Source organism: Penicillium antarcticum (assembly GCF_028974205.1).
Source record: "Penicillium antarcticum strain IBT 31339 chromosome Unknown utg000002l_segment0_segment0, whole genome shotgun sequence".
In the NCBI taxonomy this organism is placed as follows: Eukaryota; Fungi; Ascomycota; class Eurotiomycetes; order Eurotiales; family Aspergillaceae; genus Penicillium; species Penicillium antarcticum.
In genome coordinates this window covers 3,487,837-3,500,117 of record NW_026695300.1, presented here as the reverse complement: position 1 = coordinate 3,500,117, position 12,281 = coordinate 3,487,837, and the positions used below count along the sequence as shown (strand labels likewise).

Here is a 12,281-nt window from a genome sequence, read left to right as displayed (position 1 = left end):
GTCTGCTTAAATGTTGACATCATAAAAGCTGCATATCCTGTTCATACATGAACATATGAAGCCTTTTAGCTCAGTCTATTCCTTCAAAAATCATCAATGATCTTAGCAAGACGGTAGCGAGTAAAAGAGACACCCAAGTAGCGTACATATGATCTGGTTTCAAAAGATCATCCTCTCAACTCTGTATACATCAACCCATGTTCATCAAGCTGAGCCTTATCACGTGGCACAACCTGGCTAGGATGAAAGATAAGAAACAAAACCATAACAAGAAACACTAAAGCAGTATCAAAGACATAAGCAAAGTATTCGTGGCTCTGGAGAGTCCCACTCTGCCCTTGAATATACTCCGCCACACGATAGATGCAACGAACCATAATCAGGAAACTAGCTGCATACAGCACCATGAGGTAAAGCTTCCAGTTGACCTTTGTGCTCAGAGATGCTGAAGTAGGATTATTTGCCATTTTCCTGTGAAAGATGACAGAGATAATGACGAAGAATCCGAAAAATACAATCTGGACAAGTAAGCCGACGATGATGATTCGCTCACCGAGCTTGAGATTGCTGGCAGATTTTGACCCGGATAGTATTGCACCACCTACATCATAGGTCATGTTAGCAAAAGCCCCGAGAAAAGAAACATAGATGCATACCGCCAGCCTGGATTAGAAATGCTAGCACATCCCCTAGTACGAAAATCTTGGTCAATCTCGTTGCCCGGATAAGAGATCTGGAATCACCATCGGTCAAACGGAAAATGCGACCCAAGATCATGTAAACAGAAGCGGCAAATAGCGATGGCGCAATCAGAATGAACAAACTCTGGAGGGCGTATGGCATGGCAGAATAATTTGGGGTTTGTTGAGCGCTGATTGCTCGCGCTACATATCCGATGGCTTCGAGTATACCGCCAACAATGAACGCGATGAGGAATTTGGTTCGGTGTTTCCATGCAAAGAAGATGTGGGCTATTGTTGCGATGACGAAGAGAATGATTGCTACAATTGCAGCTGCGACTGAGGGCTTGTAGTTGTAGAGGACGTATCCAGACATAGCGAAGTGATCAAAAGGATACAAAACGAACAGACGAGAAGAAAATAGGGAAAAAGAAAAGAGACGAAAGAGACTTGGGAAGAAGAACGAGTGTGATGCTCTTCAATGATTTGGATAACTGCACTCTTTATATCAGTAGGCACGGTAAGCCCACAGGCTTGAAAGGGCTGTTGACCCTATAATCAAACCTGCATAATCAATCAGCCTTATACGGGAGCCTAATCTGATGGGATTATGGAGCGTGTTGCCGTGTCTGGGCCCCATTCCGATTACGAATCCGAAAATGACAAAGTTACCTATGGTTCACGTTTCGAGATATCCGTCTGATCAATCGCGACATAGAAGACAGCAAGAAAATTGACCTTGTGGCTTTCGAAAAAAAGGCCTGAAGAAACTGGGACTCCACTTCATCTAGGTCCGTAATCACCAAGTACCGAAGTACATATCTGGCTGCCGACATGGGGCTTCAATTTCCCGGTCTTGAGAGGGAAATCAGATTGCCATGAGATATCTGACTCTGTCGGCTAAAAGCCCCATAGACAACATCAGAATCTGCCCTCGCATCTATAAACACAGCCCTGTTATCAATCCCGATCCCGAAAGTGGGTCTTCGGCTTCGTATTCGGCTTTTAGTTGAAAGTCCCAACGACACGAGCCGATCAAGGCTGTTAGTCCACTTCTCATTGCACTGAAGCTTTGAATGCCATGTTTCTATCAATGGAATAGGATATATGTGCCAGTTGCCTAGACTAGCCCCCAGCTCCATCCATGTGGTTCTGGTTTGTCTAGAAGTCCACAACAACCGCGCTCTTGCAACCTGAGCTCGACTTCAGCGTTGCTAGAGAAATGTCTCGATTAGTAAGTGAAAGCTTAGTCAATGAATGAATAGCCGAAACAATCTTCATCTCGCAATATTCTCGAGGTCTACTATTCCATCCATGGATTTCTTTTATGTATCGAAACTCCAAATGTCTGGCTACGTTTTTCCTCAGCTATATGCTCTTACTGCTCAAACTACTGCATTTTGGAATCTAATCAATGCAGATGGACATAATCATATCGTCTATAACATTTATATAGACATGGCGATTAAATCATTGCGGCAGAACAATCCAAGAAAACGCCTTTCTCTTATTTCTAATCCTCATCACGAAACATGACTTTAACTGTGCTTTAGCTCATTTATTCTGCTTTTCCAGCTGTACCTCGGCCGGACGACTCTTAGAGCAACGGGCATCCTCCCGCCGCAAAACAACAGAAGGATGCATCACGTTCATAACAAACATAACCAAGAACATCATAGCAGCATCAAAGACGTATACAAATACCTCATGACTTATAAAATAGCCATCATTGCCCTGCGTAAACTCAATGAGGCGGTAGACAGATCGAACCAAGATCACCATGCTAACCGCATAACACGCAAACAAAAGACCCCTCCAGTCACGCGGCCAAATGAATGCATGAGGTTGCATCGTTTGCTCAGACTCGGCAGTTGGAGTCCGAAGAATTTTGACATGGGAGACAAGCGACGTGATGATAAAGGCTCCAAAGAAGACTAGTTGGACGCAGAGACCGCCGACAATAACCCACTTGCCAATTATGAGGCTATCCTGGGATCCGCCTGTCATGATGCCACCACCTATACAAAGAGTCAGTCAGAAGCTCAGACTAGAGGCTCGTAGTGGTAGGAGTCACTTGCCGGCTGCTTGAAGAATGAACGATAGTATGTCACCGGCAACGAATATTGTTCGTCATTATCCGCACAGGTATGTAGCTCAGATGCTCGCCGTTTAGTTGTGCGATAATTCTTCCAAGGACCATGTAGATTGATGCTACATAGAGTGTTGGAGCTAGTAGAACAAAGAGAGTCTGCATGGCATAAAGTATGGTAGATGTCTGGTGAAAATGAGAAACTGCCCGAGCGACATAGCCAATTATCTGGACTGTGCAAAATGTCAGTGGATCTGACTTGACAAGATAGAGAAGAGAATAGTAGGATACTGACATATTCCTCCAACGATGAAGGGGTTGAAGTATTTTGCGTAGGTGCAGATCCTTTGGTAGAGATGGAATGTAGTAGTAAGGAAGAAGAGGACCGCGAATAACACTGCACACACTAGGCTTGGGGGATAGTGGTAAAGTACATAGGTAGTCTCTGTAGTGGCCATGGTGGCGGTGAAAAATAGCAAGATGGATCTCGAAATTTAGGTACTTGGTTGAAATGGTGGATTTCAGCTCCAATGGAGCAAACAGTGATCAAATACTATGTCATACAGATTCTTCACCTCGGGCTCGTCACTACGAGTCTGCAATCCTTTCCGACAACCTATATCAAATGATTGTAGGTTGTAGATCAAATCCAGACCATCCTTCGCATCGGCCCGCAGCCGAAGCCGAAACCGAAGTGAGATACTCTAACAAAACGGTCAAAGATTCCGCACTCACTAAGCTTCAGGAAACCGGGATAAAAATAATTATTATTGAGACGCGCAAAAGAAAAAAGCATTGGATCGTAATCTTTGTAATGGTAGGCACCTCAATTAACCATGGAAGTAGTAATTTCCTGAAAGCGAACCCGAACACGAACCCGAGGCCAGCGCCTTGATCTGAGACTTCCAAGGTTTGCTGGATCGAAATGGTTATTTTGGTCATTAAATCCACTTAATACGGTCATTAAGACTAAATCTCTGCCTAATAACTATCAAGTCGCTACTTGGATATTTTCAAAGATTACACTGCCATAGTCATCTCTATATATACCGTTTCACTCCAGGACATTGAAACCGCAACATATTTCGCCCATTTGACACTTCTGAACTTCTTTACAGCCCCCGTAGAGACACAATGGAACAAAAAGCAGACTTACCTCTCTCCGAATACGATTATGTTTCTGACGACGATTCACAATTTCACGAGCCACCTCCAACCTATGATTCAATTTGCAGTGACATTGCATTGGAACCACAAAAATTAACAGATGAGAAGGCTTCTTTGACATCTGTTGAAGGTAAGAAGCTCAGACGTTGCTTTATTACTTGCGGATTTCATGCTCAACACGCGAACACAGAAAATGGTCGATTCAGCATCAATCTGAGCGCAGGGCCTCGTACATCAGCTATCATCCAGGAGCTGTATCGGCCAACCCAACTTCCGAGGCTAGTGAATGTCACATCAACGGATAGCCCCCAGCATTCAGAGACAGAAGATATTGAGAGTGCAAAGGAAACCAAATTCATCTCCTTGGATATCGTTTTGATGCTCGTTGGTAGTAGAGGTGAGTAGACTGACGTTTTGGTCCGATATCTTACTTACTGGTGTTGCATGAAAACTAGACGAGATCAGATCATGTGCGATAATCGGTCAGAAATTACGCCAGCACGGCCATCGAGTACGCGTGGTGACGCATTCTATCTTCAAAACGCTCATTACAAAACTTGGCTTGGAATTCTTCTCTTTCAGTGGAAGTCCTGAGCACCCTGTTGCAGTGAGTACCCCTATATCAGTCAACGAACGCTCGCTCATATCGCTTACCTCTATCGCAGAAGCAAGACTCAGGTCTAATGCCTGAATTGAGAAGCTCGAAGAGGCAGGAGGTTTTGAAAAGCAGTAAGCTCCTTCTGGAGACATTGAAAGGATGCTGGACTGCTTGTACACATCCGGGCTGGTGGAAAGACAGACCCTTTCTTGCAGATGCAATTATCGCAACGCGGCTTGCGCATGCGCACCTGCATTGTGCTGAGCGGCTTGACATCCCGTTGCATATCATGTCTACTTCTCCGTGGACTCCCACTCGCCGATTTGCGCATCCTTTGGCTTATTTCCGTGCTTCAACTGAAGTGGAGCAGGAAGTACAGAACTATCTTTCTTATACCTTGATCGAGGAGTCGATTTGGCAAGAGTATGTAGACTTGGACGAAGCACACAAAAGCATCGCTGATTGAGACATAGATGCTATCACGTCGTTGACCATTTTCGACGAGCTATTCTGGGCTTACCCGGCTTACCGCTAAATGGTGGAGGGGGGTTTTGAGGAATCTCAATGTCCCTCACACTTACCTTTGGACGTCTGCTCTTGTACCGGCACCGAATGATTGGGAAAGGACAATAAGTCAGTGCACAAGTAACCCACATTCCTACCACGCAATTGATTGCTAACAATTTCGCAGATATTGGCGGTTATATTCCAACGACCACACAGGCTCTCCCTTACAACCCCCCAAACGAGCTGACGCAGTTCCTTGAATCTACGCCGGCACCCATATTCGTATCGCTAGACATCAGTCTTCTGCAAAGCCCGGAAAGATTCGTTCGGTGCGTGAAAGAAGCGTCCGAAAAATACGGCCTCGCGTTTCTTTTGCCTAGTACATTCCACTCTGTGAGCGGAATTTCGGAAGATTCTAAGCTTTTTGTTCTTCATGATGTTCCAATTGGTGAGTACATTCCTAGTATTGGCGTTCGTTTTCACAAAATTAACCAATGGGACAGAGTGGCTCATACCGAAGGTTTCTGTACTTTTCAATCATGGAGATTCTTACACGATATCAGTGGGACTTCGTCATGGGATACCGATGATCTCAGTCCCTCTTTTGAGAGAGTTAGTGTCATATTTATACTTCATCCTTTGAGTTTGCATCGACTGATTTGAGTCACTATCATCACAGCCAACCCTTTTGGTCAACAGCAATCTTCAAAGCAGGCCTGGGCCCACCCCCTGTTCATGAGAAAGACTTCTCCTGTGAATCGTTAGTTATGGCCATTCGACAATGCCTACAGCCCGAGGTCCGAGAAAATGCAAGAGCAATTGCAAACAAGATGAAAACAGAAGATGGCGTCGCGAGAACCGTGAGATTATTCCATCGCTATATGAACTGGGATGCTATGCAATGCAGTTTCTCACAGGAAGATGTGGCTACTTTCAGAATTTGTGATAATCCCAGTGTGCAGCTATCTTCGGTTGCGGCGGTCATTCTCCTAAATGCAAAAGGGTTGAGATGGTCGGAATTGGAGTTGTATGTCTCTCCCTCCTCTGATCGGCGAGTTGCACGCTTACAAGATGATTCGCAGAATTAAGCGACATTCATACAGCACCGACGAAAAGCCAGAGGGCTCAATCTCAAAGTGTGATACTTCACGATCTGCAACATCCATGTCGGTTGGAAAAGACCTGATCAAGGCTATTGCCAAACCGACGTTCTCGCACATTGCAGATGCTTGCAACGGAATAGAGGTGTGACACTTCAGGCATAGGTGCCTTTCAATCTGGATAAGCTGACAAGCATGTTACTCTGACTCAGAGTACAAACCAGACAAGGTCTAATATGGAAAGATCGAAAACAAATGTGGCCGTGGATGTGGCCAAAAATGTAGGTTTCGGGTCAGCTGTTTTTCTAGGAAAGGTTGCCATGTTGCCATTCAAAAGTGAGTCAAGCCACACCAGATTTCTGACATACTAGGAAAGAGATTGCTCACGGATTGCAAACAGCTGTGTATTACATGGGCGGGACCGCGTCTTATGGTGTCAAAAGCCTTCAGTCGTCCAACACTCGACAACATGCCACAGGCAATCATAGTCAGCAATGGGAAACAAGTTCATATGGTGCTGGTACGTTTCTACTTCTGCTACTGGCTGAGGCATAAGTTGACCTGAGATGCAGAATCCACTGCTACTTCGAGGCCATCGTCCCGGAGAACCAACTCGGATGATTCGATCAACAGACAACAAATCGAAGTCATTACCAAGCTACAGATAGAGCGGGGAAGAAGAGACAGGAGGCTCCAGGATCCAGAGTTTGTCAACCTGGTTATCACTAGCTTTGAAGCTCTTCATAAAAGTGCTTCAGTCTGAAGTGTGATGATCATTTACATAATACAAAAACTTCCCGAGGAACTTCATGCTCCGTGCAGATGTAGACCAGCTTACAGATGTTTCTTTCTGTGATATCCATGTCCACAAACCGGTGTAAATAGTGAAGTTAAAAGCAAAAGCATGATTGCAGCGATGGTCGTATTGAAACTGAAGTATGCCAATATTCAAACACATTTTCCACCGTCAACAACCATCTCAGTACCATTAATAAACCGGCCCTCATCACTAGCCAAATAAAGACACATATTAGCAATATCATCAGCCTCAGTAAGGCGACCAAGCGGCACATTTCCAATAAACTTTTCCCTGTTCTCGGGGCTATCCTCCATACCCGTGAACATAGAGAAGAGCCCAGTACCAGAAAGAAGAGGAGCAACGCTGTTAACTCGAATATTGTGCGGACCATACTCCGCCGCGAGACCTTTAGTGGCCTAAAATCATGCGACATTAGTAATTTCCCAAAGGTAAAAGTACAACCACAAACTCACATTGGATACTGCTCCCTTGGACGCGTTGTACCACACCAACCCAGGGCGCGGCCGACTAGCACCAGTGGATGAAATGTTGATGACCGAGCCGCCGGATCCTTGCTCGATAAAGCGTGGCATGACAGTCTTCGTCGCAAGGTAAATACTCTTCACGTTAACGTTGAACACACGTTCCCACTCTGCATCTGTAACCTCTGCCGTAGGCTATTGGAGGAACCCAATAGTCAGCAAAAGAATCCTTGTACATGTAGTACGTTTCATCTCTTGGCAATAACCGACCTTGTTTCGATAAGTAGTGCCCGCATTGTTAACCAGCGCATCGAGTCGCCCGAACTTCGAGAACGCCAATTTCAGAACTGCCTTCCAGTCGCCCTCCTGGGTAACATCCATATGCTGGAAAGTGAGATTGGAGGGGTTCAGTGCGGCAACCTGTTCGCCGCCTTCAACATTGATATCTGTGACGATTACTTTGGCGCCTTCTTCGGCAAAGCGCCTGGCAATTGCTGCGCCGAAGCCTGAGCCGCCTCCTGTAGAGCATGTTATATCAGATGGGGGTTTGCGACTGTATTGTGTCGGGTGGTTTTCTCACCGGTCACAATGGCAACTTTGCCTTGGAGTCTTGTGCCTTGGGACATAGTGGTACGCGTATTCTTTACTTTTGATGGAAGTAGTTGGAAGATTGTGGAAGGCAGCCAGCGATTTGATCGCTTTAGACGTTCAGGGGCTTTCAAAGAGGGGTTTCGGTAGGAACGTTGGAGGTCGGACTGAATTCCGAGGCCTTTCCCCGCAGTGACTTTTGTACCATGCAGGCTGTATGCTCTTGATCTACTTGCTCTTCTCTTTGTTTGCTAGGCAAAACAGGGTACTATAGTGCCTAATATATGGTTTTCTTAAAAGGGTCACTGCGAAATTGACTTCTTATCGGCCTATACAACTACCCATGAACCCTCAGATATAAGGTTGGTCCGAGGATGATTCCCTGCCAGGGAACAACCCTTTTGTAACATTTATTTTGATCTAGTGCTATCATTTCAAAGCTATTTTGAGCTTTTTAGCTTTCAGGGAGACACTCATCTGGATATAGACTTTATGGAAGGCCAGCATCTTTGAGAATTGAGTTTCGCCATAGCATGCTGCTATCTTTGCTCTTTCAAGCCACATTCCATCACCCATGTTTGGCTTAGGTTCAGATAACAACGTATGGAAGACAGCGAAAGGACACGCTTATGCAAAAGAACACATCAAGTGAGGGTTATCAATACAAAAGTTCCGCTCATACTTTGGGGCCCACTTGCGGTCAATGGCTGTCGATGATCACTGCAATACGAGGAGAGCGCAACGGTCAGTCCAATGATGCTTTACATATACAGTTCACTATTTTATGATCTTTTTCGGCTTTGCTCTTCTACAAGACCCCCAGTTTCTGGACAATATCAAAAACAGCGCCCAGTGGGAATGAGGCTACCATTTTAGCGTGTTTTTGGTCCCACCCGCTTATCATAGATTATTCTACGGTAGAATCATGCATTTCGTTAATACATGACGGGTGTAATTATGTTGGAGATAGGTGCAGCACTCTGATTCAAGATTCAGTACTGAACTTGGATACATATGCCTGGACCGTTTCCGTTGACTCGAGTACTGCTACATATACCGGAAAGTTGACTAAAAGCGGGCCATACTCCATTCTATCTAGCGTAAGGACTTAACACAAGGCTCTGAAGATGAAACGAACTCTTGCATTAGTACTTATCGGTGTTCGGACCCGAATAAGATCCAGTTGACCCCCACAGCGCTATAGTTGACCCTATCTGGTATTGGAACGGGGATATGTACAACGTCAGAGGTGGAGATTTCAACAAATAGCCTGCTAGATCCTTTGAATATGTAAGGTGGTCTGTTCTTCTCACTAATACACATTGCCCCCCAACTGCAACCCGTCGCCAAGATTCTCTCTCGCCTGGTATCCTACAAATGGGGGTAAATAACTAGCAGACGCCGAGTAAAGATTATTACTGAAGAGCTAACCCGGATTCTCGTCTGGATAGTGAGAGTTGACAATGAGATTTTTACCTCAAAATTGGCCTCTAGAGCATCAATCCAAGCCAATACCAAGCAGGAATTTCCACCCTAAAAAGCCAAGCGTTCAAGCGTGAAGGATGTCAAAGCGCGGGGATCGAACAGCAGTGGGGAGCGCCGATCAGATGCCCCTGTTCTCCGCCCCGCTCCATCGACTTTTCCACTCATGTCTGGCCGCACCTTCGGCGCATATACGCATGGTGGCTCCCATGACTCCCATGACTCCAGACACACCAGATACGGATACACCGACCGAACGAAAACGAGTGCGCCGCTGGCACAACCGAGGCTTCACCGGTTGTTCAACATGCCGCCGCCGTCACGTCCGCTGCGATGAGGCTTTCCCGGTTTGCAACAATTGTGTGCGCTTGGGACGCGAATGCGATGGAGCCCAGGGCAGGATGACCTTTAAGGTCTACGGACCTACGTCGGACTCTCCGCCAGAGTCATCGGCACCGAATCGACCAATGAAAATCGCGAATACCTCAATACCCAGCCCAGAGTCGGGGTCGAGCGACGGATCTACAGTATCGCCGCCAGCGAGGGAGGAAGATGCGCACCGGACAGCCCGCGAACCTGTGATTGTGTCTTCCACCGTGACTGCACAGCGGTCCAAGTTTCGCTTCCAAGAACCCATCACGACGGCCAGCATTGCCATGTCTATCCAGCGCGCCGACGAACGATATTTTACATATTTCATCGATCAAGTCTCCACCCTCCTGATCATCTACGACAATCCCAACACGGCCAATCCATACCGCGCATACTTTCCAGATTTTGCTCGGTCATCGCCGACAATGATAAATGCCATGCAGGCATTGGGCGCATTACACCTTGCGAATACATCAGCGGGGACACAACGGAACAAACACTTCCAACAGGCAATGGGGAAATACGGGTCAGTGGTGAAAGGATTCCGTGCTCGATACGGAGATCCCAACCAGCAGCTAGGTCTAACCGATTTCGCCACGTGTTTGCTACTATGTCTATTCGAGGTTCGAACTATGCCCATCCGATAATTTTCGCGCAAGGTATTAACACCTTGCTAGATGATGGACTCCCAACACCAGAATTGGGCTGTACACCTCAAGGGCGCGCGCGAGATCTACAATCTAATTTTCTACCCAGTTACCGGCGATTCAAGACGCGAAGTCCAACGCGTCGCAGAAACAAACCACCCCCTCCGCCCCTTTCTCGTTTCATTACTCTCCTACCTTGACGTTGCGGGCGCGTGCGCAACCCCAGGTGGTACCGTTGTCGAAGGTAGTTACTGGAAGACCATGGGCGGAGGATGGGAATATAACCTCGGCACGCCTAGCTTATCTACCAACATACCGGATAATCCCCGTCTCGTCGAACTACGAGAAACATGGTCCCGCCTGATGGAAATTCAGGCGAGAATTAGCACCTTTGCACAAGATAAGAAGACATGGATGACGAATGACCAGTCTGATATGATGTACAAAGATATCTTCAACCAGCTTGTGATGTGGCGGGCGGAGACGCCTGTTTCTTTGCAACTGGTGGGCGATCTGGACGATGAGAGTATTGCTGAATATCTGTATCCTGAGGTCCTCGAGTATGCTGGGTGCATTGAAGCATATGAGAAGGCGACGTTCGTTTATCTGCATCAGATTGCGGGTGCTGGTCGTGTTCGTTGGATTACTGATTACACTTATTTGGATATGCTTGTTAGTCGCATTGTCATGTTGATTTGCAGGCTGTCCAAGGGAGTTGGGCAGTTGGCTGTTTTGTGGCCGCTTTTCATTGCTGGGCAGGAGACTCGTAATGAAGACGAGCAGAAGTATGTGCGCCAGACTATGCATGAGTTGAAGCGCTTTGGATTCAAGGTATGTTTGTCCTTTTTCGGAGACGGGGATTGTGCTCACTGTGTGTCAGAATGTTGATAAAGGCCTCGAAGTCCTCGAAGAGGTCTGGCTCAAGCGACGCTCCTTTCCCAATGGGTGGATCAAGACTTTGGATGAAGTCCAGACAAACATTCTTCTTCCGTGAAGACTTACGCCCGATATCATCTGTCTTTCATTCCGACATGCGACTTCCTTGTCCTACTCTATCACCCTTTTCTTATTCGACAGGTTTTTCTACCATCAACGCTATGATACCCCACGCCATGACTCTTCAAATCGTTAATTATTTCCCTCTGGATCACCTTCGACTTCCGCGGATCGAAATGTATGTAATGAACAACGTATATATCAAGAAAGCAGCAAGTAAAAAACATCATCACCACTGTGTTAATACAATACAGAAGACCCCAGAGTTTCAAATGCCACAACTCTTCCCTTCTTGTTCTTCTCACTTGAACTATAAACGCAGATATAATGGTTCGGCGAAGTAACACTGAACAATGTTCATCTAGATATCCCATGATAGCGCGCCCCATCGTCCGAGTCAAGAGTACAATCATCTCGTATTATCACGCAAAACTCAACAAATATAGGATATACAACAGCGAAGATAGCAGCTTAGTCACATCGCGGTTGGCGCGGGTGGGTCATCCGCAACCGGTTTCGTCGAATATTCATGCACATCATGCAATCAAAAGGCGTAGCGAACAGGTTCCAGCCATTCAAATAAAAGGCATGTCCATAGGAAAATGCCGAGCTAAACGAAGCAACTAATAGGCCACCTACTGTTTAAGGTTAGGCTAGCAAAAACCTGCCCTCAACCCTCAGCGGACCAGAAAGCTCCGACGTTTAATGAGATCTGATTTGATCACCACTTTTGCCAGTGAAGTGTAATTTTTGGAATTTTCAGGGCCCGGAATT

General features: G+C 46.3%; 5 protein-coding genes across 5 annotated transcripts; 2 read left to right on the top strand and 3 right to left on the bottom strand.

Annotated features, from left to right (window-relative positions):
- Positions 1–167: 167 nt before the first annotated feature.
- On the bottom strand, positions 168–2,687 carry N7508_002294 (uncharacterized protein; the record flags this gene model as incomplete). Its single annotated transcript, XM_058460360.1, has 3 exons — positions 168–601; positions 657–1,026; positions 2,262–2,687. 3 exons carry the CDS (start codon positions 2,685–2,687, stop codon positions 168–170), a joined length of 1,230 nt encoding a protein of 409 aa, XP_058323892.1.
- A 35-nt stretch (positions 2,688–2,722) lies between these two features.
- On the bottom strand, positions 2,723–3,227 carry N7508_002293 (uncharacterized protein; the record flags this gene model as incomplete). Its single annotated transcript, XM_058460359.1, has 3 exons — positions 2,723–3,027; positions 3,061–3,175; positions 3,204–3,227. The coding sequence occupies 3 exons, from the start codon at positions 3,225–3,227 to the stop codon at positions 2,723–2,725; spliced, it is 444 nt and encodes a 147-aa protein (XP_058323891.1).
- A 676-nt stretch (positions 3,228–3,903) lies between these two features.
- Positions 3,904–6,292, top strand: N7508_002292 (uncharacterized protein; the record flags this gene model as incomplete). The annotated part of the gene is made up of 8 exons (XM_058460358.1): positions 3,904–4,066; positions 4,127–4,333; positions 4,392–4,543; positions 4,602–4,957; positions 5,079–5,167; positions 5,226–5,489; positions 5,741–6,068; positions 6,145–6,292. 8 exons carry the CDS (start codon positions 3,904–3,906, stop codon positions 6,290–6,292), a joined length of 1,707 nt encoding a protein of 568 aa, XP_058323890.1.
- A 797-nt stretch (positions 6,293–7,089) lies between these two features.
- Positions 7,090–8,048, bottom strand: N7508_002291 (SDR family oxidoreductase; the record flags this gene model as incomplete). The annotated part of the gene is made up of 4 exons (XM_058460357.1): positions 7,090–7,356; positions 7,414–7,617; positions 7,693–7,940; positions 8,003–8,048. 4 exons carry the CDS (start codon positions 8,046–8,048, stop codon positions 7,090–7,092), a joined length of 765 nt encoding a protein of 254 aa, XP_058323889.1.
- A 1,641-nt stretch (positions 8,049–9,689) lies between these two features.
- N7508_002290 (Zn(II)2Cys6 transcription factor) lies at positions 9,690–11,505 on the top strand (the record flags this gene model as incomplete). The annotated part of the gene is made up of 3 exons (XM_058460356.1): positions 9,690–10,487; positions 10,542–11,342; positions 11,392–11,505. 3 exons carry the CDS (start codon positions 9,690–9,692, stop codon positions 11,503–11,505), a joined length of 1,713 nt encoding a protein of 570 aa, XP_058323888.1.
- Between the last annotated feature and the right edge of the window lie 776 nt (positions 11,506–12,281).